This window comes from Apis cerana, linkage group LG9 (assembly GCF_029169275.1).
Source record: "Apis cerana isolate GH-2021 linkage group LG9, AcerK_1.0, whole genome shotgun sequence".
NCBI classification, from domain to species: Eukaryota; Metazoa; Arthropoda; class Insecta; order Hymenoptera; family Apidae; genus Apis; species Apis cerana.
In genome coordinates, this window is record NC_083860.1 from 11906903 (window position 1) to 11932772 (window position 25870).

General features: G+C 34.7%; 4 protein-coding genes across 9 annotated transcripts; 2 read left to right on the forward strand and 2 right to left on the reverse strand.

The window, feature by feature from the left end:
• Nucleotides 1-730: 730 nt before the first annotated feature.
• LOC108000596 (cytosolic Fe-S cluster assembly factor Nubp1 homolog) lies at nt 731-4134 on the reverse strand. 2 transcript variants are annotated; one of them, XM_062079743.1, is made up of 8 exons: nt 4016-4134; nt 3548-3610; nt 2820-3061; nt 2222-2323; nt 2017-2107; nt 1671-1936; nt 1366-1552; nt 731-1266 (listed from the first exon to the last, which is right to left on the reverse strand). In XM_062079743.1, exons 2-8 carry the CDS (start codon nt 3576-3578, stop codon nt 1211-1213), a joined length of 975 nt encoding a protein of 324 aa, XP_061935727.1. In that variant the 5' UTR covers nt 3579-3610; nt 4016-4134; the 3' UTR covers nt 731-1210. The 2 variants fall into 2 exon arrangements, with proteins under 2 accessions (XP_061935727.1, XP_061935726.1); XM_062079742.1 differs by having other exon boundaries at nt 3884-4026.
• LOC108000595 (tektin-3) lies at nt 2623-6697 on the forward strand. Its single transcript, XM_017061021.3, has 9 exons — nt 2623-2688; nt 3985-4124; nt 4230-4460; nt 4543-4775; nt 4891-5000; nt 5062-5210; nt 5286-5508; nt 5569-5723; nt 5838-6697. Exons 1-9 carry the CDS (start codon nt 2662-2664, stop codon nt 6046-6048), a joined length of 1479 nt encoding a protein of 492 aa, XP_016916510.1. The 5' UTR covers nt 2623-2661; the 3' UTR covers nt 6049-6697.
• On the reverse strand, nt 5780-7665 carry LOC108000597 (cytochrome c oxidase assembly protein COX11, mitochondrial). 4 transcript variants are annotated; one of them, XM_017061025.3, is made up of 4 exons: nt 7328-7665; nt 6911-7144; nt 6480-6803; nt 5780-6374 (listed from the first exon to the last, which is right to left on the reverse strand). In XM_017061025.3, the coding sequence occupies exons 2-4, from the start codon at nt 7112-7114 to the stop codon at nt 6228-6230; spliced, it is 675 nt and encodes a 224-aa protein (XP_016916514.1). In that variant the 5' UTR covers nt 7115-7144; nt 7328-7665; the 3' UTR covers nt 5780-6227. The 4 variants fall into 4 exon arrangements, with proteins under 4 accessions (XP_016916514.1, XP_061935728.1, XP_016916515.1 ...); XM_062079744.1 differs by having other exon boundaries at nt 7311-7346; XM_017061026.3 differs by having other exon boundaries at nt 7224-7346.
• A 512-nt stretch (nt 7666-8177) lies between these two features.
• Nucleotides 8178-15506, forward strand: LOC108000593 (uncharacterized protein KIAA2013 homolog). 2 transcript variants are annotated; one of them, XM_017061020.3, is made up of 7 exons: nt 8186-8671; nt 9207-9678; nt 10200-10437; nt 10504-10742; nt 10818-11045; nt 14390-14664; nt 15151-15506. In XM_017061020.3, exons 1-7 carry the CDS (start codon nt 8488-8490, stop codon nt 15336-15338), a joined length of 1824 nt encoding a protein of 607 aa, XP_016916509.1. In that variant the 5' UTR covers nt 8186-8487; the 3' UTR covers nt 15339-15506. The 2 variants fall into 2 exon arrangements, with proteins under 2 accessions (XP_061935725.1, XP_016916509.1); XM_062079741.1 differs by having other exon boundaries at nt 8178-8671; nt 14390-15506.
• Nucleotides 15507-25870: the final 10364 nt, after the last annotated feature.

Sequence of the window (25870 nt, forward strand, 5' to 3'; positions counted from 1 at the left end):
ATTATATAGAAATACAATAATTGTAAATTTATAATTATATCAATTGACGATACGATTTATGCAAATCTTAACAAGAATCTAATTTTTGCTTCCAATATTTTTTTTTCTGCCAGCTATATAAATTTATTATGTACAATATTATGTACAATATATATTACAATATTACAATATTAAGTGTATTATATTTTACATTTTATACAAATTTATCACTATAAAATTTTAAACATACAATTAAATATAGATGAGATATCTATAGATAATATTACACCATCCATTTGAAAACAAAACTATTGCGAGAATATTTTTCGCAAATAATTATTTGTTCTATCGTCTAAGAGTAAGAATTTTTTAAATTATTTTCAAGCGAATACATAACAATTATTATCGATTAGCTATAACTAATTTTATAATTCAAAATAGTTTCGCAACAGTTAATTGACAAACGATAAAAGATAAACAAATTTGAATGAAATCGACGATGAGAAAAATAAAAAAAGAATACATATAAATTTTCACTGGACATAGAATTTTCGAGAATTCTAGGACAACAAATTTAAGATAGTTTCGGCGAATTTTCTATTTCCTATTAGAGAATAAAAATTTCGAAAGTTTTTAAATAAATACAAAATTTGATTTAATATTTTCGATAGAATATATAATTGCAGAAAAAAACTCTTAAATGGATATCTTATCATATATATTTATATAAAATGTAATCAATAATGAAAAATGAAAGAATCAAACATGTTTATTAAATTTATTAAATACATAAAATTTCCGTTTTTAAAAATGTCAGATAAAAAAAAAAAAGGAAAATGTTTTAAATTTTTTACATATTTTAATTTTGCTTCAGAATTTTGTCTTGCTAACCGATCATTAACCGATCATTGTTATTTCCATTATTTGTCGAAATTTAAGAAGAATATCTTCATAAAACAATTCAGATATTATGCAAAAAATCAGAAAGAAAAAATTAAATATTACATTAAATCTTTTAAACCGTTAAAAGAAATGAAATGACTTAAAAAAAATAGTATATTTGCACAAGTATTAACATAAACAAGTTTCCAAAGAAGAATTTGATTTATATAAAAAGAAAACTACATACAATTTCAGACGTTAATTAATTAGATTAAGTTTTGACCAATTTGCAAAGTATCTTGATATACATTTTTTTCTAATATAAAGATCGCATTATTATTATTATTCTTCAAGTAATATCAATTTCACAATCACTTTTCATTTTCTCACATTGTTTGATTATTTCTGAAATGAAAAATAAATATTCAAAATACAATTCAAAACGATAAAAACAAAATTTTTAAATATATTAAATATATATTTTAAATATATAAAAAAACTTACTTTGAACAATTGTCTGTAATGTAAAAATAGTTGGCGATTGTGGAAATTCCGTTAGAAAATTTTTACCCTCATCACAACATCTAGTTAAAAGCGGATCTAATGGTAGAGAACCTAAAAATTCTATATTCAATTCTTTAGCCATTGCATAGCCACCACCCGTTAACGCTGGAAATATTTCCTCAGAATTCTATGTATAAAAAAAAAAAAAAAAGAGAGATTTATATATAATATAAATTTCGCATTCAAATAATAATTTGATAAATGATGTTTATTTTTATATATTATATATTATTATTAATACTTGCCTTACACTTAGGGCATACAAAAATATTCATATTTTCAATAACACCTAATATCGGTATATTCGCTTTTTTACAAAAATCAATCTCTTTCCTTACATCTAATAAAGCAACTTGTTGTGGAGTTGTTACTATTACTGCTCCTGTAATCCCAACATTTTTAAGATATAAAGTTGCCGATAAATGCTCATCTGATGTACCAGGGGGAGTATCTAAAATAAGATAATCCAACATTCCCCAATCTACTTCTGATAAAAACTGTCTAATCATTCCTATAATAATAATAAATTAATAAATAAATATATAAATATACAAATTATATACATAAAAAAAATTGTTTTATTATAAATACCATTTTTTTTAGGTCCTCTCCATATCACCGCATCACTTGGATTCGCAAGTAAAAATCCAATAGACATTAAAGACAAATTGTCTTCTATGTACTAAAAGAAATAATAAAAGTCATTTATAATATATACATCAGTTAAATAAATAATATATTTAATAAGAATAATTATAATAAAAACTCGTTTAAATCAATTTTTATTTATACTCACCACTGGAGACCATCCTGATCCACTTTGATGAACTTGTTCTCCTATTACACCTAATACTCTTGGTTGCGATGGTCCACAAATATCAATATCTAATATTGCAACCTATGAAATTTATATTCATATCTTTTCATTCAATTTAGTAAATTAGTAAATTATAAAATCAAATTTTAAATATTACAAAATATTTTTTGTGTTTATAATTATATATTATTATTTCATTTTATATTTTATTATTTATAATTATCTATAATTAAAATTGTATATCAAAAGATTAATATAATCAATTAGAAACTGATACAATATAATAGAAATAAGTAAAATTATAAATAAATATAGTAGATATACTCTTTAAACTCTATATATATATATATATATATATAGAGCACAAATTGTAAGCGATTGGTAGATATCACTATGTTGATATAGATATAGAAAACAATATGGATGTTCTTGCTACAAGAAGAAAGGTAAGCATTTATTTTAAAATTTTTAATATAATATTAATATCATAAACAAAACTTGAAGACCTATCGAGGATAATATATTTAATAAAATAATTGTTTAAAATATTTATATCACATGTCAAAAAAATACATACATTTATATCAGGATTATTTAATGCCAAAAATCTGGATATCAATGATGTTATAGTACTTTTACCAACACCACCTTTACCAGATAATACTAATAGTTTATTTTTAACTGTAGAAAGTCTTTCTTTAATTAAATCTATATTAGAATCTGATTGTCTGGTAATACCAGATGCACATATCGTTTTATTTGGGCAACCAGCACATATAGATGACTTTCCCGCATCATTACTTTCAGTACCAGGACAATCTATAAAAATATTACATATTCATTTATTATTCCATGATAAATAAAGATTACTCAATATATTATGTCAATGTTTAATATATATTAAATATATTATGATATCAAATGTTAATATTGTAATCAGTTTTTGAAAAAAATGAATAATTAATTAATTCAAGTAATTAAATCAAATCAAATAGCTATATTTAAAAATTAAATATACTCAAATATACTTAAATATACAAAATGTACATATTTCATCATGTTTAATATTTTAAACAGTTTTATAATATGTTAAACGAATATTGAAATAAGGAAGATAATATATATATATATATATATGATATAACCTTATATACGTACAATAAATAACAATCAAATATTATTAATTTAAAAATGATTTTTTGTATATTTAAATTAATTATTATATATAATAATGAAATTATTAAATTATACAAATTATATTCGATATTTTATAAATCGATATTTTTTTGTTGCATACATACTTACGTTGTCGTATATCACTAGGTATATCTGCCATGTTGAATAATGATTTGCGATCGATGTCTACATCTTCAAATAACCGATAAAAAGATAATTTTTAAAAAATTAATATATACCTTAATATATTTTTCTATTATTAATAAAATATAAATAAAACAATATAAAATAATTTGTTGATTCTTACGAAAGATTTGTATAAAAAAAAATTTTTGAATATTATTCAATTTTATATTATCTATATAATTATTTATATAAAATTCAATTATAAATTTAATATATTTTTTGTTATTTAATTTTAAATAAGATTTAAAATTTTTTTCTTATTTTTTACTATTGCATTACCATTTTTATCTTTTTTATGATAAACAATATTTTCTTATTTAAAATAAATGATTTTTTTCTTTTTTTTTTCAAATAAAATTTTATTTCAATAAAATTTTTAGCAATTACAATCATGGAGTACGTTTAATTTACCAATCTCTTACGTCGAACCAATAACTTCACGCAATTTAAATAATTACACCAACAAATATAATTCGTCATGGTACTCCAAGGAATATAATAACGTTGAAATTATACCATTGTAAGTTCGCAATATTTCGCTTATCTTTCATTTTAAAAAAAATTATTTCTTATTGGATATATAAGGAAAAAATATCATGAATAATTAATCAATATTTTTTTCTAGAACAAAATCATCAAGTTATACATTAGACATTCCAAATACAATCAGTTCATCGAGATTTCCCGATTTAAAAACGAAATATGAACACAATGCACAATGTGGTTCAAAAACAATTCTACATACGCGATATACACCCGACGAATGGTATCAGAAACAAATAAAATATTATAATGATGCGAATTCATGCAGATATTTTTCAGAAAGAACAAGAAACGAAGCTTTACAGATTATTAGGTAAATATATAATATTACAAATTAAATTATTTCGATATATTTATATCATTTATATAACAATAATAAACATTTACGACAATAGAGATGCCGAAGAAAAAATACAATCTGGACAATATGATACCGATAGAAGACTCGGTGAAAGAATAAACGACATAAGTTTTTGGCGAAATGAAATAGCATCAGAATTAGAAAGATTAGTTCAAGAAATAGGAAGATTAAACGATTGTAACTCCGTTTTAAATAAAGCCATTAAAGATATCGAGAATCCATTGCGCATCGCAGAAGAATGTCTCTATTACAGAGAAGCTAGAAAAGGTAATACAAATGAATGTAATAATTAACAAATGATATTATTAATAATATCATTGATGATTATTTTTAAAAATATGTTGTAAAATGGTATTAATATCATAAATATTTTGTCGCATAGATACAGAGCTTGTGCATGATAATTCAGAGAAATGTTTAGCGAAAGAAATAGAAATTTTGAATCGAAACAGAACGAAATTGGAGATTTGCTCAGATAAGTGCAAAAATCAGGTAACACGGAATTATAAAATTATAATATAAGAAAAATTGATATATATTTATACTCTTGTAGTTGCAAGATTGCAGATTCTGTCAATGCCAATTAGAATTGAATTTAAAATGTAAAGAAAATGCCTTACAAATAGATACAATATGTCATCAATTGAACAATTATAGTTCCGGATTGCAATATTATATCGGAATTGAAAAATATAACTCATGGTATATAAACTTTTGTAAACATATTCAACTTACGTTAGTAAATTATTTTACGTAAACGTTAAATTTATTTATCAGTCTTACCGAACAAAATACATGGATATACGATGCTAATCAGATAATCGAAAAGTCCCAAACCGAAAGAAATAAATCATGTCAATTAAGGACGAATGCAGAAGCTCTTATGATTAAAATTACACAAGAAATGTGGGATGCATGGAATAATACGAACAATGCTTTAACACATAGATCTTCCGAATTATTCGAAGCCAAAAATAAACTTCAACAACATTTACAAATGGTAAAGATATTTAACATAATCATCATATCAAAATAACAATTTAATCTATCTTTTTTACAGGTCCAACAAGAAATCTTCAATGTTGAAAAAAGTTTAGAATTGATGCATAAAGCTATCACAGATAAGAGTCATGTATTAAAAGTAGCATATACCAGATTACAAACAAGAACGCATCGTCCGGATATCGAACATTGTCGTGATTATGCGCACATGAGGTAAATTTATTTAAAACTTTTTTATTCTTGTAAATTAAGATAAAGGAGAAAAACAATTTTTCAACAATTAGATTTAATTTTAATGTATGTTAATATATATAATCGTGTTAACAGTCTCCAAAAAGAAATCGACGAAATAAATCATCAAATGGAAAAAATGTACAGTAAATTGAAAGAACTAGAGAATCAACATCAAAACTTATTAAAAGCGCAAACAACATTGGAACATGATCTTGCGTTGAAAATTGACGCGATACACATCGATCAAGAAAAGGTTTCAAGTCTTAGACGCGCTTATCCGATTAATATTCTCTTTAAATTTTAACGTTTAAAATACTTAAAAACTTATAAAATTATTATTATGTTATATCATCATATCCTATCGCATAGTTCTTTTTAGAAAATAAAGATAAAATAATATTTCACATTACATTTATAAACAAAATATTAAATATCAAATAAATATTCATCGAAATACTAACACATTTTTTATCATAATCTTTATCATTGTTTCATAAAATTTGGCATAGGTAATTTCATCCCTTCTTTGGCTTCAAAGAACGTATAAGAAAGTACAATTTCTTTTACATCCTCCATTTTAGGATCATTAATGAATTCTGGATCAATATAAAAAAACACTGGCATGTCGACCTATCAAACAATATAATAAAATGATATTATCTCTATACATATATACAATTATCTTTAAATAAATTTAATCGATTCTATTAATTTAAAAAGCTTTATTAAACTTACCTCTTCATGCGGATTAAGTCGTTGTTCCTCAAAACAAAAACATTGAATTTTATTAAAATATTGCGCAGCTTCGTACGGAACTACATTATAGGTAGATATACCAGTGATCGGTACATCTAACGGATTTTGCGCTCTATAAAATGCTAAAGCAGTTTCTCCGGGCATAACTTTTATGAAATTTTGTTGCGGTTTGAAATTCCATTGCATCATAGCTCCTGTGTCGGCATTAAATTTTATTTTTATCACTCTATCCTTAATAGGTTTCATAAATTGTATTTTGGTGTTATCATGATTGGTAGATAATGTTCCACCATAATTATACGACTATTAAAAAGATAATTCATTCTCATGTAATATATATAATTCTCACATAATATAAGAATATAAAAAATATACAACGATATAACAATAAAAAAAAATAGCAATATTACCTGACAAAATATTCTATATAAAGGCACCGAAGCATAAGTAAAACCAATTACCAAAATACCGAAACCGCTCCAATATAAACGCGAAGAACGTATCCTTTTTTTGTGAGTCGCATCATAATATTGATTAAATAAAATTCTAGTTACATCGGTGTGTATTCGCTTTCCATAACAATTCAATATTTTTCGATAGATTTTGGTATACATTATTATCTTTTCTTTTAACCTAAACTTAACCTAAAAAATTTTAAAAATTCTTAAAAATTTATTATATACTTAAAGAAGATTTAATTAATAGGAAATAATTTGACAACACAGATTAATCTAAAGATATATTTTGTCGATCTCTTATAACGTCACATTAATTATTTATCGTATCTAATGCAAACTTAGGAACAATAACCATTCAAAACATCTTACTTTTGCTCGAACAATGCCATCTTTCGGAATATTCTATATATTCGGAATCACGAGTTTGAAATTTGAAACGAATTTAAATCAGACGTACAAAATACGAAACGATTCTTTTTGTTACGAAAATTTGGAAGTCGTACAAAGTCGAACAAAGTTGGATATATTTTGCAATACACGATAACATATTTATGCTATTTAACATATTATTTTTCGGAAATTCTAAAATTCTTTTTTCGTTTTTTCTAACGTTCAATCAATATCATTTAAAAGTATATTACAATATTTTTAGCGATAAAAATTGAAATTTAATTTTAATAAATTTATCACAAGATATATATATCTTATATTATAATCATAAGGGAAATATATATAATACAGAGTTTTATATTTTTTAAAAATATATTTTTTAAATATAAACGAATTTATTACTATTTATTATTAAATAATACAATAAAACATAATAATAGAAATTAATATAATTTATAAACGATAAATCCACGATAAATATCACATAAGTAGAATACATCACATAGTTGAAATTATTTTTATCACATGTATCGCGTATAAATTATAAACGTCAGCGATATATCACTAATTAATTTTATAAGGTGTAACAAAATTTTTTTTTCTCCGGAAAATATATTATTCAGAAGAAATAAATAACAAAATTACAATTATACAATTATATCGCTTATTAATTAACACAAATAATATTATTTTTTTAAAAAGATTTCTCGAAATGTTTATGAAATAAACATATATATCACATACTATATTCACGTTTTTGTAATACGCATTAGAATTAATCAATTATTTATAATATCGCGCCAGAAATGCAAATACCGCGATAACTTTACGGCATACAGATTCACGACTATTTTCACGATGTATCAAGATATTTATACGATCAACAATACGAAGTGTCATATTTTTTCTTATTAATATAAATTACGTATATAGAAATTATAAAGAAAAGAAATTGCAAAGAAATATTAGAATGTTGAAAATTTCGCGCAAATTCTAAAAGTGTAAAATTTTAATTTTACCATTCTTTTCATAAAATTTGTATCACGATAAAATTACAGAGGTTATGTTACCGTACAATTTTATAAAAATAATACAGTTAAAAAAAAGCGTGAAAATTAAAGTTTATAAGTCGAATAACAATGATAAGACTTGGAACGATGTTCGATAATCGTGAAATTGGAAAACGAATACGACGTTTGATCGATGGGAATTATTCATGTCGCAAAATATTTGTATTACTTATTATATGTAGTGGGATATTTTTATATTTTGGTCCACCTTTCGTACAGTGGATCTTTTCTTCTTCCAGGGAATCAACACAAGGTAAAACGAAATATATTATTATATAAGAATAATTAAAATTAAAATTTTTACTTTTTTTTTTTTAAATTCACTATCGACTGTAGAACAAGTTGCACAATTATAACACGTTTGCTTCATCAAATAGAGCAAAGATTAAACGGAAGGAAAATATTATATTTTAAGAAATATATCTTTTAGGACTAGAATTATCAATTAGATAAGCGAGATACATACACGAGATAAATATCTTTAAATATCGTATAAACATTCGTAATTGAAACGGTACAGCGAAAATAAATAAAAATAAAATATTAATTTTATCAAAAATGTTTTTATATTTTTATACTAATCATAGAATAAACATTCATGTATCCATCATTTCGATAAATTCCGAGTTAGTTAAAAATAAATACGAAAATATAAAAATATTACGATAATATTGACATATTTACAAATATAATTAAATTAATATTTTTAACAAAAATTTACACCTATTTATATCTATCGATTAATCCGTGATATATATTTGCTAAATAATATATGTTGATTTTCATAGCAATCGAAGATCTTTGTATAAACGAAAGATTAGCTGCCTTTCGTTTCGATATCGGAGAATATAACGTAAATATTCTTCACAATCCACCAAAAGAAGAGGAACATTATTATTTGCCATATATCGGAAATGGAATTTTTGGAATTCCTATTTTGCCGGAGGCTTTAATATATATAAAACGAGGACGAGCACTATCATTGCCCGTACAATGGCAACCATTAATTTCTCATCCTTTGCTCAAAAGCAGTTTTTATCGAGAAGCTACAGTTACTCATTTTACAAATGGGATCGTTTATCGTTATCAGTGTTTCAGAGAAGGATATTACATGGAGTTTCAATATTACGCTCATAGAATATTCGATGCAATATTGATACAAGATATAAAAATAACTAATCCACTTTCATTTTCTCAAAATGTACCGTTGAAACCACAAGTATCTACTCAATGGAGTAATTATCGTATAGAAACGATCAAGTACTTATCTAATTTTATTTAATTATAAAGGAATACATTATATTATCGGAGAAAGTTACATAAATATTGAAAATTTTATCTTAAAATGAATTTATATCTTCGAGTAAGAGAAGTTTATCGAATAAATAATTTACCGGAATATCTTTTATCTTTATCTTTACAAGTAGCTCAATCAAAATTAAAAACTAAAAATTAAAAATTTCTACCGAACGCGATTCAATCGATGAGTCGAAATAAAATAAATCATTTTCGACTCGATAATACGAACAGATAGAAAATAAACGATTTTTTTTTATATCTCTTAAATACTTTTGTCAATCGTTTATTATACTATAGATATTATTAATTAATCGTTATTTATAACGATACATAGAACGATCGAACTAATATTTTCAATTATCATTTTATCAATATGCACTATGTGTAATTATATATTATTACCGTTATTATCATATTTATCATTATACTCGTTACTTAGATTAATAATATACCGTTTATTTATACGTTTTATTTATGTTTAGAATTCAAGTAGATGATTTTATGGATGAATATAATTTAATTTCGGGATTTGTTCCATTATCTAATACGAATAAAATTGTGACGATATCAATACTTTATAAAACGCCACCAAGAACGTTACAAGTTAAAGCAAGAAGTACTATGAAATTAAAATTCTTGACAAGTATACAATATAGCGAACCTACGATTATGGAAGAATATCACGTTCAATACGAAATAACAAAAAAAAAGGCTATAGAGGTACATATCCACAATGTTTTAAAAATATTAATCAACGCGTCTTAATTTTGTTACAATTCGTTACAGGCGCTTAAAAAAGCCATCGGTATTCAATATCAAAATTTAAAAGAAGATCATATTAATCGTTGGCAAAGTTATTGGTACACAGGTTTTAGAATAAGCGATTCTAAAGCCGATGGTGCAATAAATGGTTATAAAATAAATTCTACCATATATTACGTATTATCGCAAATTCCAAAAGGAATTCCAGGCATAGAAAAAAACGTAGCTATGAACGAAGGTTGTTATTGCGGGCATCATACCTTGTGAGTAACAAACGTTTTTTTTTTAATTATTAAAATATTTTTTTTCAAAACGTTCATTTTATTCTTTTGTTTTAGGGATGCTCCGCGATTATGGAAAGATACATCTTCTATCGATGCTATAAACAACGTAGTCGAAGCTTGGTTAGTAACATTAGAAAAACAAGGATGTCATCATTTAATGATCGGCGATCCTGCAGCAGTGCAACAAGCTATCGTTTTAAGCCTCGGTAGTTTACGTTTCAGTAATCAGCATCTCGAATTTAATATCGATCCACAATATCTTCATCGCGATTATTTATTTAGGTATCGTATTAAAATATTTTTTCCAAAAGTACATTACAACTATAAAGTAGGATTAACTTCTTAGCGCACTCGTCCGAGTTAAGTCGGGTTTAAAAAAACGATTTTTTTCCGTGCCCGAGACTTAACTCGTGAGACACGCAGTTTTAGTTTTCTATATAAATACAAACCGAATATACTCATTAGACATTGTTGCGCTTATTTCCTTTTACCCGAAAAAAAGTTGCCATCGAAAAAAATTTCCAACTTTTTCGTTTACATTTGCGTATTTTATACCCACTATCATCTCGTCAGCCGATTCTGCGAATGTCATCTCTTTTTTGCGCAATCACGCATTACTTCAATATCGTCGTTAGCATCGAGATCGTTTATATTTTTTAAACGCTTATTTTGTTTTTTATCACCGAACATGGAAAGTGATTACGACTCGCTATTTAATTCGGAAGATGAAACTTTACACAGTGGCAGTGATTCAGAGATCGATGCTATGTCAGAGGAAGAAAGTAGCGACGATGATACTTTTGCTTTAGCTCGGCAATGGTTTCGAATACAACAAGATACTTCTTCACTTTCATCATTCGTCCTCATCGAAGTTCTTGATATAAAAAATATTGATGTTAGCGAGTTATAGTTGCCTAAACTCCTTCGAGTTTTTTTTTTTTTTTTTTTGATAAACAATCGATCGAACGCATCGCGAATAAGACAAACAGATACGCAAAAAGTGCGTATTATGCACGAGGCAGAAAAAAAACTTCTCGGTATGAAACACAAATCGAAATGAAATTAAAATATTTTTGAATATCGTATAATACTTTGCATTATACTTTATATTATACTATCGTACTTTTGCGAAGTATAATAAGAAAACCAAAATACCGCCATTATTGGACAAAAAATCTATTATTATATACACTGTTTTTTTGAACAGTGTACGATTCTGAAACATTTCAAGATGATAAAACGATTTCTATATTTTTCAAACAATGATGAATTTGATCCATCTTGTCCAAAACTCAACAAAATTTGACCAATTTATGAAGATTATAGAAATAGAAAATTTGGCGATGCGATCAAAGAAATTTGTGACTATCAACGAAAGTTTTATCACTATGTAAAGGTCATCCAGAATGGATACAATATATTCCGCTCAAAAGAGCCAGATTCGGCATAAAAACGTACTTACTATGCGAATCAAAAAATAGTTACGTTTATAATTTTATGATCCATACCGATAAGAATATCGTTCCTGACAGAGAATTTGAAAATCTTTCAATATCGTCTCCAGTGGTGATGAACTTTGACGAGACCGTTGTCGAATAAAGGATATTGTTCGACAATGGTGGATAATTTTTATAACTCACCTGTACTTATTTTTGATCTATCGGTAAAAAATAAGACCGATATTTATCACGAAAATAAGTACCCAGTGAATTGAAGAGTCAAAAATTGAAAATTGGAGAAACAATTGTTTTTCAGAGAGAGAAAGTGTAAGAAAGATAAGAAAGATATCTCTCTTATCTCTATCATTCCTTCAATGGTGGATGTAGAAACCCGCAAAGGAACAATAAAAAAACCGCAATTTGTATTGGATTATAACCACATCATTGATCGACGCGATCAACGCCTGTTTTCCCGTGTTGTACTTAGAAAAAGAGGCAAAAAAATATTATAAAAAGATTTTCTTTCATCTCTTAGATCTGGCAATATGGAACGCTTTAGCAAAAATCTAGCGATGAAATGGATTCATTTGATTTCCGTCTCAAATTAATCGAACTCTTCATTGAAAAATATAAAACAATATTTCAAGAAGTAGACGGCTATCAAACGTCCCAACATCACCGAGATTATCAACAAGATATTTTCCATTATTTGTGCCATCAATAACAAAGAAAGCAAAAAATCCCACTCGATAGTTTCCTTCGCTCAAGAAAGAAGAATGGAAACAATAAAAGGTTGTTCGCAAAGAAATAACACGTACGTTGAATGTGAAATTCCTTTTTGTGTCATTCCGTGTTTTAAAATTTACCATTTATCGTCGTAAATTTTGTTCGAAAAACTTATTTTTCAATATTTTTTTAACCCTTTTCAAGTTTTTTTTTTTGTTACCCGAATTAACTCGGTTAAATAGGTGCAATTACCTTAGTCTTTTTTTGCATAAAAGTACATTTTTTTGTTTTTTTTTCAAGATTCGTTGATATTTTTAGATATTTTAAGAAAACAGAGAATAAAAAAATATGTAAAAAAACGACTGCTTTTGAATTTTTAATCAGTGCGTTAAGGGGTTAATAATTACGATGTATTCATAATTTGTAACTAGATAACTCGTAATAGAAATTAATATAAAAAATAGCAAATATCATTATTTCGTACACTACAATTAAACGTAACTAAAAAATTAAACAATTACAAATTAAACGTAGCGTATAATTCTTTTCTTCTCCATGATATAAAAAGTTGTTTTGAAAAAATTATTTTTTAGGAAAAATAGGTCACATTGAAATTATTTTTTTTTCTATTATTTATTTTTTATTATTAATTTTTATTAAATTAATAATTGTATCATCTTATCTTCGAATTAAAGCTATCGTTAAGAAATATGAGAAATTAAAAAAAAAAAAAAGAAAAATAAATTCATGCCAGCAGGTAAAATTCGAAATTTGACTTCCATATGGGAACTATTAGATGTTATTATCACAATGCCGCAATAATTACGATTGAAATTTCGATACGATACGCACGATATGAAATGTAACAAATTTCAAATGCAAATAAGTTGAAAACTTTTGAATATTTGCTCCTTGTACGAGGGAAATTTCTAAAGAGGCAGAAAATGTATAATATATACGCGTATATCTTGTAAGTTTTTATCAAATTCGGAAATTCGAAGTAAAGATCTCTTTTTTGTGGATCGAGTTTTTTCGGAAAAAAATTTTTAAACTTAGACATCAGTTCTTATTTATCATTCATAAACAAAATTTTAAAAATCTTACAGCGATATCAATTTATTATGAAAAACATTAAAAATATTTTTTTCCCTATATTTTGTTATCATCAAATTGTATTTCTTGATAATTTTATTTATTTAATTAATTAATTAATTAATTATAATTTTTTCGACAATTTATAGCATAATCTATCTTTACTTTTACATTTTATAATGTTGTATTTAAATTTTGAATTTTATTTTTCAATTTTGTTTTCCAAATATAAAAATATTAATAAAAAAATGGAAAAAGATCGTAATTTCGATTTTAAACAAAATGTATTATTTTATTTTTAATTTCTTTTTTTTTAAATATTAATCGCAGATGTTATCAATTCGCTTTTTTTCTTTATTTTTGTTTTAGGAGAATAAGTTACGGTAACGTAACACATTTAAATATATCGGTAACAGTCGGAGAAGATAATCGTGCAATTTTAAAAGTGGCTTTAGACAAGAGCGATAGCGTCTATTTTGGTTGCGATGCTGGCTGTTTGAATCCACCTGTTTCTTTAAGTCAATCATACGCAAGTATTCCAGTGAAATTGACAAAACCATTAACAGCCATATTATATATAACATCCGATTATCAACATATGCAAGATTTACGAAATGCTTTACACGTTCATGCCATAGACGACGGTTGGTATATATATATAAACAATCTTTTATCATTTCTTTTAATTCTTTTCCAAATTGTACATTCCTTTATATCTTATCTTATGAAAATATCTCGTATGAATCCACAACGAAACCTTATTCATTTTTCTTTTGTTTTTTTAACGAAATCATTTCCATTTAACCGTATATGTATATGTACTTTCGAAACAAAGACATCGACGTACGATACGATTATTAATCGATTATCGTTCTTTCAACACATTAATAGAAAAATAGACGTAAAAAAATAAACATTCCATCATTCAACTTTTTTTTTTATTTTATATATTATATATTCAATTATTATTCAATTATATATTATATATTCAAATTATATATTCAATCGCGCGATTCATAATAAGAATATCAAATATCACATCGGGAGAAAAATATTATTTATAACATACAGATTAAAACTCATAAATTAGACGATAACAAAATATATCGATGTACGATTTTTTTTTATAGCTCCCGCGCATGATCACGTTGTAATGGCCTTACACAAACATGGACATCAATTAGGAGGATTGCCAACATTTTTTTGGATCAGTATTTGTTTTCTCATAATCGTGTTTCATTTGTTTCTTTGTAAACTTATTATTAATGAATATCATGGTCACCAAGATAAACAGAAAGTACGGTATAGTAAGTTATAATGTTTGTATTGCGCGCGCGTGTGTGCGCGCGATGTATGTGTGCGCGCGATGTGTGTGTGCGCGTGTGTGTGCGTATACGAATATTAATATTAAAGTAAATTACATCCATTGTACGTATAAATTTAATTATAATGTAAAAACTTATAAAAAGAGAAATATTCTGCTAACTATTTTTAATATCGTATAATTACGTTTCTATCATTCCATACGTAAAATTCCCGATAATCATTATTTCTGTCATTATTCTCGCTGTCATTACCATTATGCCAAAGTAATACACCTGCCGAATAATATTTCATTCACAGCAAAAAAAAGTGATTTTAGCAAGAAGATAAACACGAAACGACTCGATATAAAAATATGAAATTTGTTACGATCGTTTATTCGTATTTTCAATAAAATTAACTTATAAAAAAATAACAAATTATCGCGTTAGTTAGCGTATTTATATAGGGCATTGTATTATAACGTAATAAGTAAATATATTTTCAGTAGTTAAAAAAAGGGCTTCCTCGATTTCAATGATTTTTGAATATAAAAGACAAGATTTCAAACAATTTTTTTCTGTATATAATATATATATCGCCTCTCATTAACGTTACCATATATCATTAAATTTCGTCTATACGCGACGTATTCGTGCGTACAAGCACGCAACCGTCGCTTATCCCCCGTTAATGTAAACGCATCATGGCGGTTAACGTTTAAAATGTACAACGGATAACCTATTACGAATATTCCTTAGAATAACCTATTAGAATATATTTGCGAATAATGTGAAAACAAAATATAAAAACTTTGAACGATCAAAATTACAACGAAGTTATAACAATAGATAATAAGAATTTGAAAAATCTATCCTAACCGATAATTGGAATAAATTCGAAAATATTATTCGACTCATTCGTCATTATTCGCCATTTAAAGAGAAACAGTTTGATTATATCGTTAATTTTTCACAATATGAAAAAAATAGATAACGTAAAAACGAACAAACGTAATCGATCATTCTTTTTAACATGTTTCTTTTTAATCATTTTTATCCAATGTAATTATAAATTTTACGAAAATTAATAACCAACATCGGCCACGAAAGATAGTCGTAAAGTTATTTTATACAAAATGATTCGAATTAATGAAAAATATTCGGACATTTAACAAATTTATATCGATTTCTTTAATAAGTAATTTTTTTTTTTTTTTTGTAAAAGTTTAACGCGTCTAATATTTTTTTTCCGCGATACATTTAAAATAACTTAACATAGTAAAAATTATGTTTCGTCGATAATAGACTCCATATTTTTATTTTTATTTTAGACGAATTTATCATTTTTCTTTAATAGAGATATCGCTTTTGTACTTTCATACTCGGATATACCTTTATAATAATGTACACTATAGATAGCAAAAAAATGAAAAATTTACGATCCAATCATTATAAATCGAAAAAAATTCAATTTCAATTTAATCAAACTAAAATTACTAATTTTGTATAGTCGCATAAATAATTTTATACGATAAATCGAGCCGATCGAATATGTGAAAAACGATAATATATATAAGAGAAAAATATTAAATTCGTTTTTTAAGTAAAAACAAAGTATAGAATCTATCATCAACAAAAAATAATTTTTAATTTTAATATATTAAAATTTAAAACTCTTTAAAACGCGAACAAAGAGAATATCAAATTAATTTTTTTTTATAAACATCGTTAAACGTCCAAATATTTTTGTTAAGAATTATCGAATATTGCGTAGCGGAGAATGGATGTAAGGATGAATCGTTATATAAGTATACAAGTACAAAGCATGTCAGCGAATGAGCGACTAAGCGAAGCAAATCAAGTAGTTTTCTTTTATCGTAATATTATCATATATTCGATCCATGACGTTTAATAAAAAATAGTTAATAATATATTATCTCGAATCAACACATATATTTTATCAGCGCTCGAGGCTAAAAGGAAAGGGAAATTTGAATTTTGGTCTTATTTATTTTTCTTTTAAATTCTAAATTTTAAATTATCGTTTATAATTTTAACATTGTATTATTCTTGTTTCAAAGAATAAAAAGAAAAAATGTTTCAGACGAAAAGAAAAAAAAGAAAAACGATAATGAGATAAATGCAATCGAACGATTTCTTTACTTTTTATTTCTTTTTATCGATTTTTTCGATCGTTATTTTTTTTCTCTCGAAAGCGTACTTGTGCGTGCGTGCGTGCGCGCGCGCGCGTGTGTGTGTACGTATAATTATATAGTAATAATAGTTATATAGTTATATTATATATATTTTTTGTATTCAAGTTTCATTCGTTTTTTTTTTATTTTTCAAATTCGATTCGAAGTTAATACGATTAAAGAATATTTTAATTTTAATTTTTGATATCTTATATATATAATTGAAATTATATATATAATTTGAAATATAAAAGAAAAAAAAATATTTAAATTGAAAATAAAATAAAAGAAAGGAATCGAATGATTCGAGTGATTTTGTTTTATTTATCGATTTTAATTATTATATCATATTATATATTATATATTACTATATATTATATTATATTATATCATTCTTTTTTACGTTTCGACTCGTTTCGTTCTTTATTTTATCATATCCTTGTATTCGACGAATATTTAATTCTCCTTTTTATCGATTTATGATTATACTCTTACATAATATATTTATTTAACAATTATTTACATTTTAATATTTTATTTAAGATATCGTATATCGATAAAATCTTTATTCGGAGTGCAAAAAAGAATACGTCCGTCCCGTTTCGTGTTCGGAAACCGACTGCGTAAGTCGACATATATACAAAAACAATTCAAGGAACACGTTCGTTTCGTTTCGTATTTGGAAAACGATTACGTTTAACCGTACATAATACCAATCGATGCGACATCGCGCCACGATTTATTTATTCGTTATATATTATTCGCTATAATATTCGAAAGGTATTATTAATTTTCACTTTACTTTTACATTTTATCAATCATTATTATATCATTCCATTAGGTTCATTTTATCATTTCTCGTTTCTTTAAAATCAAACGATTTAATTTTTTTCATCGATAATATTTTCGATAATTACTTTTTTCTAATTTTCTTTTCATTATTATTAATTTACAAGATAATTCGCGTAAAAAAAGGTTTAAAGATTTCTTTTGTTTACTTTTCTAAATTTTGATCATTTTTGTTGCAATTATCAATATCGTTTAAATCCATCCAATCGTTTAATTATTCAATTTAGCAAAGCTTTTTATCATCTTTTTTTCCGCATCGTAAAAAGTAATGTTTTCTGCTCGCAATCACTTCAAAAAATCGTACTTTTCGCTATTATCTTTGAAGATACAGCAATCGAAAGTTTACATAAATCTAAAGATTCTCCTCACATTTACACAACGATAGCGTTCAAAGCCCTCGCGTAGAACAACGAATGAAAATTAAATCGAATGTCGGGCAATGTTTCCCGATCGCAACCACATCAGAAAATCGTAAGTATCGCTGTTATCTTCGGAGATACAGCGGTTAAAAGTTTACACAATTTTAAAGATTAAAAAATTTCCTCTCCTCGGAACGATTTACTATATAACTTATAAAATTCTTTAATAATCTTTATACAATATATTTATTTTACTTAATAAATTTTTACAATATTTTATAATATTTTATTCACAGCGATAAGGTCTTTACTCGGAGAGCAGAGAGAAACACGTCCGTCTCGTTCCGTGTTCGGAAACCGACTACGAATATATACAATAACAATCGGCGTGTCTTGCGTCGCGATACACGTTCGCTACAATATTCGCAATAATATTCGTAATAATATTCATAACGTTATTAATTTTCATTTTACTATTTTATCAATCGACGTTATATCATTACGTTCGTTTTATTATTTTTCGTTTCTTTAAAATTTATCTAACGGTTTAACTTTTTTTTATCGATAATATTTCGGATAATCAGTTTTTTTTTTAATTTTCCTTATATTATAATTAATTTATAAGATCGATAAAAAACGTTTAATGATTTTTTTTGTTTATTTTGTTAATTTTTTGTTGGTATTATTATTATACAATATAAATATACATAATATAACGTAAATACAATACAAATCGTTAAAGTATAGATACGCTTTTTATTTTATTTTTATTTTTTTTGTAAAATTATCTTTTAATACATTTTCGACGAATTTATCGTTGTTTTTCTTTTCTAATTTTTTTCATACGCTTTAATAATTTTTTACATTTTTTTTCTCGATCTTCTCGTTCGTATTTATGATTTTAGTTTTAATTTTCGGTATAATTCGAAATGATTTTTTTTTCTTTTTTAATAAGAATTAGAATTTTTACCGGAACATAAACGAAGTAAAAAGAAAAAAAAAAAAGAAAAATACGACGTTAATTTCAGGTTAATTTTAGGAAGTTAAATTTCTTAGAAAGGACAACGAAAAATCGAATTTGAAACGTGAATCAAACGTAACGGATAGACAAGTCATTCAAGAACGACGCATCAAAGGTCCTCGGTTCGATTCTTATAACACGGAATTTTTTTTTTTAAATAAAAATGTTTCTTTTCGGAAATCAAACGATGGAAAAGAATCCGGAAGAGTGCAAAAAAATTGAAATTAAACAAGAAAAAAATTAGCGAAGAGTATCCTCAAGTATCTTAAATAACCGAAAATTAAAACGCCTCGTCAGAGGGGCTGTGGCTAAGTCGGAACGCTGCTTCTTCCGCACGCGAAAGACTCGGGTTCGAGACTCGCTTTTCTCGACTCGAGTTTTTTCGCGAGCGACGGACAACTTCACGATTTGCCACGAGGGAATGACCCTCGGTGTCTTTCTCCCGCTACGGACTCGGGAAGTCACACTCTTTGGTCCAGGGGGTTTTTCACCCAGGAGACCACTCTCTCCGGTCCGGGGGGTGTCCCCCGGGCCGGAGTCGAATTTTGGAGGAGGCACCGGCGGAGGTTAGACGGGGAGGGCTATCTGACGGGGTCACTCATAACGGCTTTTGCTCCCGGGTACGGGGAGCGAGCCTGTGGCCTTTTTCGCGGCGAGACATTAGCTCAATGGCGCGTAAAGGTATCGGATGTCGAGCGTGTCGGTGCGCGATCAAAGAAGTAAAAGCGAAAAGGAGAAAAGAAAAGGATCGAAAGAAAGAACAGAGATAGGGATAAATTTATTTCTTCCGGAAGTAAGAAGAAGGAAGATACGTAATTTTAAACCCAGCATAATTTCGACAATCATCGAAAATTATTTATTCGTACGTGTATATATATATATATATATATAAATACGTAGAGATATTTATTCGTTCCATAATATCTTTCGTTAATACCCCGTCTCATTTTTTTGGAAGAGCACTAGTTTAAAAAAGAAGGTACGTTCGATGCGGTGAGAACGAAATAACGCGACAATTAAATATATTCGGCAATAATCGGACGTATCTCGGAATAATTATCGAAGAGATGGAAGTAATCGAATTCGAATGGAGAAAACGAAGGAAATAATGAACGCGCGAATTACATCGATGGATATTTTTCGTAGGGAATTTGGATAAAATCGGATCGTAGTAGAATCGTTAGCTATTTCGGAGGCGCGAAGATACGCTGGTTCGGATATCGGGAATCGGGTGTCGAGTGTCGGGTGTCGGATGTCGAGCGTCGGACGGTAATAAAAGAGCATCCGTACGCGATCGAAGAAAGAAAGAAAGCAAAGATACACGGGAAATATATTCTCGTTTTTTTTTCCTTTTCATTTCCCTTTTATTCCTATACTAATACTAATACTAATACCAATAATTAATTCATATCGATATTTATTTTTGATATTTCAGTTAAGAAGAGTACAGATGGCGCTCGATAAATATAGTACGAACGAATAAATTTTCAGGAAACTTTAGAACGAAGGAAGTTTAGATACGGTTTTTTTTTTTTTTGCACATATTATCTTTTTTCTATTTTTAATAGGAACAATTAGCAGAAATACGAAGAATAATTTTTTTTAGGGGATAGATGACAACAATGGTTTTTTCTTATCGAAGAATTTAAACATAGATGGCGACATCAGTTTTTTTTCTTTTTTCTTTAGTAACGTATTTATCTACAGATGGTATCGCTAAATTTTTTTAATTAATTTATATATTTTTTATAACAGATTTGTTACAGATTACAAAATAATGTCATTGTCATTGTAATTGTTATCGTTACAGCTACTGTCACTGGCACTGTTACAGCTACAGCAACTATAAAAATTAAAGTCAGTGTCAATGCAATGTTACTTATCTATAATAATGCGGAGTGGGAGGTGAGAAAAGCATAAGTGCAACAAACAACCAGGGGGAGGGGGTGTCACCATTAGTGTTAACCAGCCACAGCAACTATAAAAGAAGTCAGTGTCACCTAAATGTTACTATTTGCACAATGCGAGTGAGTGTGAGTAAAAGCATAAGTGCAACAACCAACCAGGGGGAGGGGGGGTGTCACCGTTATTTTTAGTTCAGGATAGTACAGGTTAGGTTAGGTTAGGTTAGGCCAGGCCAGGCCAGGCCAGGCCAGGCCAGGCCAGGCCAGGCCAGGCCAGGCCAGGCCAGGCCAGGCCAGGCCAGGCCAGGCCAGGCCAGGCCAGGCCAGGCCAGGCCAGGCCAGGCCAGGCCAGGCCAGGCCAGGCCAGGCCAGGCCAGGCCAGGCCAGGCCAGGCCAGGCCAGGCCAGGCCAGGCCAGGCCAGGCCAGGCCAGGCCAGGCCAGGCCAGGCCAGGCCAGGCCAGGCCAGGCCAGGCCAGGCCAGGCCAGGCCAGGCCAGGCCAGGCCAGGCCAGGCCAGGCCAGGCCAGGCCAGGCCAGGCCAGGCCAGGCCAGGCCAGGCCAGGCCAGGCCAGGCCAGGCCAGGCCAGGCCAGGCCAGGCCAGGCCAGGCCAGGCCAGGCCAGGCCAGGCCAGGCCAGGCCAGGCCAGGCCAGGCCAGGCCAGGCCAGGCCAGGCCAGGCCAGGCCAGGCCAGGCCAGGCCAGGCCAGGCCAGGCCAGGCCAGGCCAGGCCAGGCCAGGCCAGGCCAGGCCAGGCCAGGCCAGGCCAGGCCAGGCCAGGCCAGGCCAGGCCAGGCCAGGCCAGGCCAGGCCAGGCCAGGCCAGGCCAGGCCAGGCCAGGCCAGGCCAGGCCAGGCCAGGCCAGGCCAGGCCAGGCCAGGCCAGGCCAGGCCAGGCCAGGCCAGGCCAGGCCAGGCCAGGCCAGGCCAGGCCAGGCCAGGCCAGGCCAGGCCAGGCCAGGCCAGGCCAGGCCAGGCCAGGCCAGGCCAGGCCAGGCCAGGCCAGGCCAGGCCAGGCCAGGCCAGGCCAGGCCAGGCCAGGAACCAGGCCAGGCCAGGCCAGGCCAGGCCAGGCCAGGCCAGGCCAGGCCAGGCCAGGCCAGGCCAGGCCAGGCCAGGCCAGGCCAGGCCAGGCCAGGCCAGGCCAGGCCAGGCCAGGCCAGGCCAGGCCAGGCCAGGCCAGGCCAGGCCAGGCCAGGCCAGGCCAGGCCAGGCCAGGCCAGGCCAGGCCAGGCCAGGCCAGGCCAGGCCAGGCCAGGCCAGGCCAGGCCAGGCCAGGCCAGGCCAGGCCAGGCCAGGCCAGGCCAGGCCAGGCCAGGCCAGGCCAGGCCAGGCCAGGCCAGGCCAGGCCAGGCCAGGCCAGGCCAGGCCAGGCCAGGCCAGGCCAGGCCAGGCCAGGCCAGGCCAGGCCAGGCCAGGCCAGGCCAGGCCAGGCCAGGCCAGGCCAGGCCAGGCCAGGCCAGGCCAGGCCAGGCCAGGCCAGGCCAGGCCAGGCCAGGCCAGGCCAGGCCAGGCCAGGCCAGGCCAGGCCAGGCCAGGCCAGGCCAGGCCAGGCCAGGCCAGGCCAGGCCAGGCCAGGCCAGGCCAGGCCAGGCCAGGCCAGGCCAGGCCAGGCCAGGCCAGGCCAGGCCAGGCCAGGCCAGGCCAGGCCAGGCCAGGCCAGGCCAGGCCAGGCCAGGCCAGGCCAGGCCAGGCCAGGCCAGGCCAGGCCAGGCCAGGCCAGGCCAGGCCAGGCCAGGCCAGGCCAGGCCAGGCCAGGCCAGGCCAGGCCAGGCCAGGCCAGGCCAGGCCAGGCCAGGCCAGGCCAGGCCAGGCCAGGCCAGGCCAGGCCAGGCCAGGCCAGGCCAGGCCAGGCCAGGCCAGGCCAGGCCAGGCCAGGCCAGGCCAGGCCAGGCCAGGCCAGGCCAGGCCAGGCCAGGCCAGGCCAGGCCAGGCCAGGCCAGGCCAGGCCAGGCCAGGCCAGGCCAGGCCAGGCCAGGCCAGGCCAGGCCAGGCCAGGCCAGGCCAGGCCAGGCCAGGCCAGGCCAGGCCAGGCCAGGCCAGGCCAGGCCAGGCCAGGCCAGGCCAGGCCAGGCCAGGCCAGGCCAGGCCAGGCCAGGCCAGGCCAGGCCAGGCCAGGCCAGGCCAGGCCAGGCCAGGCCAGGCCAGGCCAGGCCAGGCCAGGCCAGGCCAGGCCAGGCCAGGCCAGGCCAGGCCAGGCCAGGCCAGGCCAGGCCAGGCCAGGCCAGGCCAGGCCAGGCCAGGCCAGGCCAGGCCAGGCCAGGCCAGGCCAGGCCAGGCCAGGCCAGGCCAGGCCAGGCCAGGCCAGGCCAGGCCAGGCCAGGCCAGGCCAGGCCAGGCCAGGCCAGGCCAGGCCAGGCCAGGCCAGGCCAGGCCAGGCCAGGCCAGGCCAGGCCAGGCCAGGCCAGGCCAGGCCAGGCCAGGCCAGGCCAGGCCAGGCCAGGCCAGGCCAGGCCAGGCCAGGCCAGGCCAGGCCAGGCCAGGCCAGGCCAGGCCAGGCCAGGCCAGGCCAGGCCAGGCCAGGCCAGGCCAGGCCAGGCCAGGCCAGGCCAGGCCAGGCCAGGCCAGGCCAGGCCAGGCCAGGCCAGGCCAGGCCAGGCCAGGCCAGGCCAGGCCAGGCCAGGCCAGGCCAGGCCAGGCCAGGCCAGGCCAGGCCAGGCCAGGCCAGGCCAGGCCAGGCCAGGCCAGGCCAGGCCAGGCCAGGCCAGGCCAGGCCAGGCCAGGCCAGGCCAGGCCAGGCCAGGCCAGGCCAGGCCAGGCCAGGCCAGGCCAGGCCAGGCCAGGCCAGCCAGGCCAGGCCAGGCCAGGCCAGGCCAGGCCAGGCCAGGCCAGGCCAGGCCAGGCCAGGCCAGGCCAGGCCAGGCCAGGCCAGGCCAGGCCAGGCCAGGCCAGGCCAGGCCAGGCCAGGCCAGGCCAGGCCAGGCCAGGCCAGGCCAGGCCAGGCCAGGCCAGGCCAGGCCAGGCCAGGCCAGGCCAGGCCAGGCCAGGCCAGGCCAGGCCAGGCCAGGCCAGGCCAGGCCAGGCCAGGCCAGGCCAGGCCAGGCCAGGCCAGGCCAGGCCAGGCCAGGCCAGGCCAGGCCAGGCCAGGCCAGGCCAGGCCAGGCCAGGCCAGGCCAGGCCAGGCCAGGCCAGGCCAGGCCAGGCCAGGCCAGGCCAGGCCAGGCCAGGCCAGGCCAGGCCAGGCCAGGCCAGGCCAGGCCAGGCCAGGCCAGGCCAGGCCAGGCCAGGCCAGGCCAGGCCAGGCCAGGCCAGGCCAGGCCAGGCCAGGCCAGGCCAGGCCAGGCCAGGCCAGGCCAGGCCAGGCCAGGCCAGGCCAGGCCAGGCCAGGCCAGGCCAGGCCAGGCCAGGCCAGGCCAGGCCAGGCCAGGCCAGGCCAGGCCAGGCCAGGCCAGGCCAGGCCAGGCCAGGCCAGGCCAGGCCAGCCAGGCCAGGCCAGGCCAGGCCAGGCCAGGCCAGGCCAGGCCAGGCCAGGCCAGGCCAGGCCAGGCCAGGCCAGGCCAGGCCAGGCCAGGCCAGGCCAGGCCAGGCCAGGCCAGGCCAGGCCAGGCCAGGCCAGGCCAGGCCAGGCCAGGCCAGGCCAGGCCAGGCCAGGCCAGGCCAGGCCAGGCCAGGCCAGGCCAGGCCAGCCAGGCCAGGCCAGGCCAGGCCAGGCCAGGCCAGGCCAGGCCAGGCCAGGCCAGGCCAGGCCAGGCCAGGCCAGGCCAGGGCCAGGCCAGGCCAGGCCAGGCCAGGCCAGGCCAGGCCAGGCCAGGCCAGGCCAGGCCAGGCCAGGCCAAATATGGCCAGGGCCAGGCCAGGCCAGGCCAGGCCAGGCCAGGGCCAGGCCAGGTTGAAGAAGCAGGCCAGGCCAGGCCAGGCCAGCTGCCAGGCCAGGCCAGGCCAGGCCAGGCCAGGCCAGGTTGTTTGAAAACAGGCCAGGCCAGGCCAGGCCAGGCCAAAAATAAGGCCAGGCCAGGCCAGGCCAGGCCAGGCCAGGCCAGGCCAGGCCAGGCCAGGCCAGGCCAGGCCAGGCCAGGCCAGGCCAGGCCAGGCCAGGCCAGGCCAGGCCAGGCCAGGCCAGGCCAGGCCAGGCCAGGCCAGGCCAGGCCAGGCCAGGCCAGGCTGAAGAAGCAGCCAGGCCAGGCCAGGCCAGGCCAGGCCAGGCCAGGCCAGCCAGGCCAGGCCAGGCCAGGCCAGGCCAGGCCAGGCCAGGCCAGGCCAGGCCAGGCCAGGCCAGGCCAGG